Here is a 5,768-nt window from a genome sequence, read left to right on the forward strand (position 1 = left end):
AGAAGTAACTAGTAATGTAACTAAGTTACTATTTTAAAGTAACTTACCCAACACTGGATATTAGTGAAATACAAAACAATTATGCTTTAAAGTTTAGCACTAGTTTTATATTTTCATTCACTGAAAAGCTACTGTAACTGAATAAGTTGAAGAATAAGCGCACTTAACTGCCAACAATTAGTCATATAATATTTATATATGCTTGATTTAGTTTAAAGATATACCAACACCCAGTGCAGAAATGGCTTATTACAGAGTAATTATGTAATCTAACACTCTGCATCATATCACAACTGGCCAATAATAATTGGTCGAAATTACAGCATTTAAATGACTGAAACAATTATTTAATAAAACACTAACACCGAGCCCATTATCAGTTGATTCTCAGTACTTGCTGTTTTGGCTCCACGTTATCTGTTCTGGAAGTCAGCATGCATTACTGAAGCTTTTGCAATGACCTCTGCTTCCAGGCAGACCAATCAGTTCACATTAAGCTTTTGTCTATGATGCCCAATAGAGCTAATCATCTTGGTAATGGCACAGCTGTGAAGAAAAAGGTCTCATATGATGGATCCAACATCAACTACTGTACACACTAAAACACAGTCAGGGAGTGTAATAGTAATTTAACAGAACATAACAGAATTTTCAATAACACCCGTAAACCAACAGCCTCCCGATATCCCAGTGATGCCAAAGAAAAAAACATCTCCCAGAGAGGATCAAAGTACAAACACTAGCTGTCCTTTTCCTGCCTGTAACATCACATTAGCTTTAAAAGCACCCAGCTGGGAGCATAGCGATCAGTGGAAAAGGTCGGCTGTTCTTCCAGGACAAAAGGGACACCTCCCGCTGTGTTATTGTGGGTCTGACACTTGGGCATGTACCAGGTATGTGTGCCGCGGTTGCCCCCCTGTCACCAGAATGGTTTCATAGTCTTCAATCACTTTTCAGAAGCTGTTGAGTTCTGTGGCCTGGACCACCATTGTTATGAGTTGTAGAGAAGTGGGTACTTACAACAGGGGTAATTGAGCAGCACTATGTCGTCCAAGGCAATATAACCCTGCCGCTCCTCAGAAACAGTCGCTTCAAAGATGACCTGTGAAGACAAAGGGTAAAGTAAATGACTACACCCCGCTGCATGCTGAATGGCAAATAGATTGGGTAAAATTAATATCTAAACGCCTGGCAAGAACAGAAAATTCACATGTTTTGTTTCACTTACTACAAATTTAAAGGGGAATCTTAATTGTAAAGTTTTACCCTGGCATTACACCATAATCAAGAATGTTTCATATCCGTTGTGTGGTATTTTTCAAAAGCAGCAATTTAATCACAGCTAAATTAGCATTAGTTATTAGCAGAACCTTTTCATCTCTTTAAAACACCAACAGGGAAATGTCAGGCTTTAGTGTAAGCCCTTCAGAATAAAGACGCCAGAGCCCTCTAGAGCCTCTTTTTGTATTAAAAGGTCAAACAAGCGGCAAAGATATCCATTTGAGACCTAAACACTTCTGAATGTAAGGCAGCTACAAAACAGCTTTTTGCAGAGATACAATATCTATGCCTAAAAGTATTATGTAGGGTCTACCTTACAATATGAAGCACCTTGAGGCGACTGTTGTTGTGATTTGGCGCTGTATAAATAAAAATTAATTAAATTGAATGAAATGTATGTATATATGCCTAATGTACAATGCAGAGCACTGCTACTGGTAGCCACTTGATTTTTTTAAACATAAACATGCATGTTGTCACTTATAATGTATGCTACTATCTTTATAGAACATGTTGCATGGTGTCATCATATAGTAGCTTGTCCAGCAGAGTGGTTCTGGCACCCGGTGGTGGTGAAGTCATGGGAATATAATGGTTTACAATAAACACACAAATGCTGCATCTCCAGTGCCCATTTTATTAATCTGCTGTCTTGGACAGAGCTTTGGAACATGCTCCTGTTGTTGGAAACTGCCAAAGCACGTGCCTCCAGATAAAAAACAACAAACAAAAAAGGTAAATGACGTTGAAAATCCTGAAAAGCAACAAGTGGATCTCTGAGTTAGGATTTCTCTGTCACAAACAAAAGGTAGCCAGCACTACAGAACCGGTGGAGGGGGGGACTTAGCCACTAGCTGTCATTCTGAATAATAGTAATGCCAGAAGTAGGAACTGCTCATGTACATGTACCTACAAACATTCCACCATAAATGCAAAGTTAATGCAATCTTGCTGCCTTAAAATCTAAATGACAGACGTCAAAACACTTTTGTTCAGCAAAATGCATCACCATGTCTCCTCTGTTGTCATATACTGGTGAGCAGGTACATTTACTTGATTACTGTTAAGACGACACAGCAATTTGTGATCTACTAAGCCCAAACGTTCAAGGTTCAGGTGCTGTACAATTTGATATGTTATAAATGTAGACAAACCCCCCGTGAATCCTTATATGACTAAAGATCTCTTTCCGTTCCCCGTTGGCCCTTTTATTAAATCATCTGCAGGAGTTCTTAAACACAGCCTAAATATTCAGTCAGTCATCTAAATGAGCCAGCCACACGCAGCGACTCGGAGTGAACGTGCAGGCCTCCCAGCATGCAACAAAGTCATTCTAGGTTTCCGAGTAGTAATTACAGTCAACAGATCACAAATCATTCCCGCCGCAAGCAACTCTTCACTTTGTACTACAGTATGACAAACTCTGAACTTGGGGACTGAGTGCATTAACACCTGGTAAGATGAAAGATGTAGCTGTGCCCTGATTCAGACATTCACCCACACTTAATACTGCTAGTTGTCTATGCTAAAGTCCGGTGGAAGTCAGACTGTGACCGTGTACTTAGACAGGCAATAGAGTGCAATGTTGACAATACATCAGGCTTTAAGTGCCTGAGGCAAATCAATAGCACAAAAGGCTTTGGCAGATGGATACAGACTAAGGCTTTCTTTCCACTAATTTATTTTTATTTTTCATTCCTATGTCAGGCCATTAGAGACGTCTGACCGATTAACTCTACAATTCATCACGCGTCAACACACCCACCACCATCGATTCACTCAGCCCCATGCTTTGAGCCATCATTAAGCCCCTCCACATCTGCCCTCACTTATAGACGAGTGTGTTTCGCTATGACTGTGTCAGACGCTGAGGAATAATGTTGGCATACAGTAGATATGCATATTCACACAATCATTATACAAACGTTACAGTAGAATCCCCTTGCACTATTTACAAATAATATAATAATACCAATGATAAGGACTGACAGAGAAACACTACAGGTGGCCAGAAGCTTGGCGCCACTATCAAAGCTATAAACAAACATGTTAAAAAAATAAAATAAAATATATCAAAACTGAAGCAGACTGTATGAAAATAAAAATTTGTGCCATTGCCAAATCTATCTATCTATCTATCTATCTATCTATCTATCTATCTATCTATCTATCTATCTATCTAATTTAGACCTGCGATGCATTGCATCGGGTTTTATATACAATTGCAAATATTATGTATAAGCTACTCTATGTAAGCTGTATTAAAAGACAGAAACAATGCATAGAGAGAAAACATATAATACTCATATATGTATGCACAAAGCAAAATCTATTTCAACAAGCAGTATAAAAGATGGATTTGTCCAACTGAAAATCTCAAATTCAAGGTCATTCTCCAGCCTTCTCTCAGCTTCGTTTCTGTCTTCTTTGTTATGACAAAAACAGGCCATGGCCACCCCCCCCCCCAAAAAAAAAAACAAAACAACCAAAAACTAACGCTGCAAACACACCTGTGATGTGTGAATAAAGGTTTGGTGCACTGCAAGCAGCAGGGTGCCATCTCTCAGGAAGGAGCCCTGTGTCATTGTCAGCAACCAAAGGAAATGACATGAGAAGCGCATCCAAATCAGAAAGCAAGCTCAGCTACAAGCCAGTGGAGACAGTTGAGAACAGTGCTGCACAAGGGCAGTTACATTTGAGGTAAAAAATCATGCAAGAATTTTAATATGCACCTCCTGTGGCATCGTGTTTGGCTCATAAAATTCAATGCTAGAGAATTGATAGCAGACTAACAAATAACACATTGATAGTAGACTAACAAAATCCATACAACGTCCCATTAGGCCTTCGCTATGAATACATAAAATGAAGAGTGGAAGCTGTAAACTAGATTGCAATAAAAACAAGATTTGCACAGTAATTAATATTTTTAGCTTTTAGTTTTTATTGCAGAATTGCAGGAAACATTTTTGTGTGCACACTAATAAAGAAGCTATCATTTGACACAGACACCAACATTCTTCATGAATTTATTTAATTTAACCAGTTATTAGAATTTTTGATGAATGTGTTGAATAAAAATGAGAAGGATGTCCTGTTAATTGACTTCTTCAAGTAAACTTAAACTAACACTACTGATCTATATTGGCTTTGTCGCATTAAAACATAAATATATGAGAAGCAAGTGGCCCTGCCACGTTCCTTTAACAGGCTGAGGATGAGTACAGTGCCTCCACTGCAGTGTGATATAAAGGACCAGACAGCATATGCTGAAGGCTTTCTTTCCTTCTGTGTGTGTACTTAAATGTGTTTATGCAGTCACATTGAAGGGACTTGAAGGGACACAAAGAAAGAACCCACGATATAAATCATGAAATTTTAAAGGGAAAACTTAGTTCAATGTTAAAGTAAGGTTACTGTTAGGTTCAGGTAAGTCTATGTTCTTTTGAAATGATGAAAATTGAACTGTGCGTGTGTTACATTTTCCAAATATTTAGTCTTCAAAAAACTAATCATTCTACTTTTCAGAACAAACTGATAAAAACTGAAAATGTTCCACACGGTTTGGTGCATAATAATTTGGACAGTAACATTATTGTCACAATGGGAATCACCAACTGCTCTGTCTCACCCTGAGATACTTTTTGAGACCCAGGCAGTCGCTTCTTGTGGCTGATTGTTTGCAGATCATTCTACCTTCAGTTTTGTCTTCAGTAAATGGAATGCACATCTAGTTAGGCTCTATCCATCTAGAAGTCCTAGAACTGCTTTTGTGGCATATTCTGGGTCATTATTCACTAGCAGTACATGCTCATGCTGAAATATAGTTTGGTCTGTTTTTCCTGTTGGCTGAGACATGAAATGAAAATTACAGTGCTTTTAAAAAGTGTTGTAGGTGCAAAAATGCCAAAACACGCTGCAAAAACTGTAAAAACATATTTTAGCCCATTGCTAGGTGGTTACTAGGCGACAAGACTGTGTAGTCATATATCATGTATAGCTCAACTTTTGAGCACATAAATAAGATATGATGATTAAAACAATGGGATCCTTTCATAAGGCATTGTAGGTGCATAGATGCTAAAAAATGGTCATTTTAACATCATTAACATAAACCTTCAGAGTGAACTGTTGTAAAATGGCACTATATGAATAAAACTTGTGTGAACTGAATAATTTTGTAATTACATGAATATAATTCTACAGATAACTAGAAGAGAAATTCTTACTTAACCTCTTACTTAACCTCTTATATGTCAGATATGAATTAATACAGTCAAGTTAACAATGTCTGTTGCTGTTAATGCTAACTGCAGTTGCAGTTGTATCAGTTCTTTGCAGTAATACAAGTTTCAGGAGGATGCTTATAATATGAAAAAGAAGCAATATGGTGCTCTGTTTCAGTCAGCATTAAATGAATAAAGCTTTGATACGCTGGGGAATGTGGAGCTGTTATCAGTGAGATAAAATTGTGCTGGGCTAGATTT

The 5,768-nt window shown here is 37.8% G+C and overlaps 1 protein-coding gene across 1 annotated transcript in view; it reads right to left on the reverse strand.

Moving 5' to 3' along the window:
• Positions 1-3,866, reverse strand: part of LOC102206411 (receptor-type tyrosine-protein phosphatase U-like) — a 110,504-nt gene extending 106,638 nt beyond the window's left edge. Inside the window, exons 1-2 of the mRNA XM_005744723.1 lie at positions 3,792-3,866; positions 1,021-1,102 (exon numbers count right to left, since the gene is read on the reverse strand). Of these exons, the coding sequence (XP_005744780.1) occupies positions 1,021-1,102; positions 3,792-3,866 (157 nt within the window). The remainder of the gene's footprint in view (positions 1-1,020; positions 1,103-3,791) is intronic.
• Between the last annotated feature and the right edge of the window lie 1,902 nt (positions 3,867-5,768).

Source organism: Pundamilia nyererei, unplaced genomic scaffold (assembly GCF_000239375.1).
Source record: "Pundamilia nyererei isolate P.nyererei 1_Seehausen unplaced genomic scaffold, PunNye1.0 scaffold00148, whole genome shotgun sequence".
Taxonomy (NCBI): Eukaryota; Metazoa; Chordata; class Actinopteri; order Cichliformes; family Cichlidae; genus Pundamilia; species Pundamilia nyererei.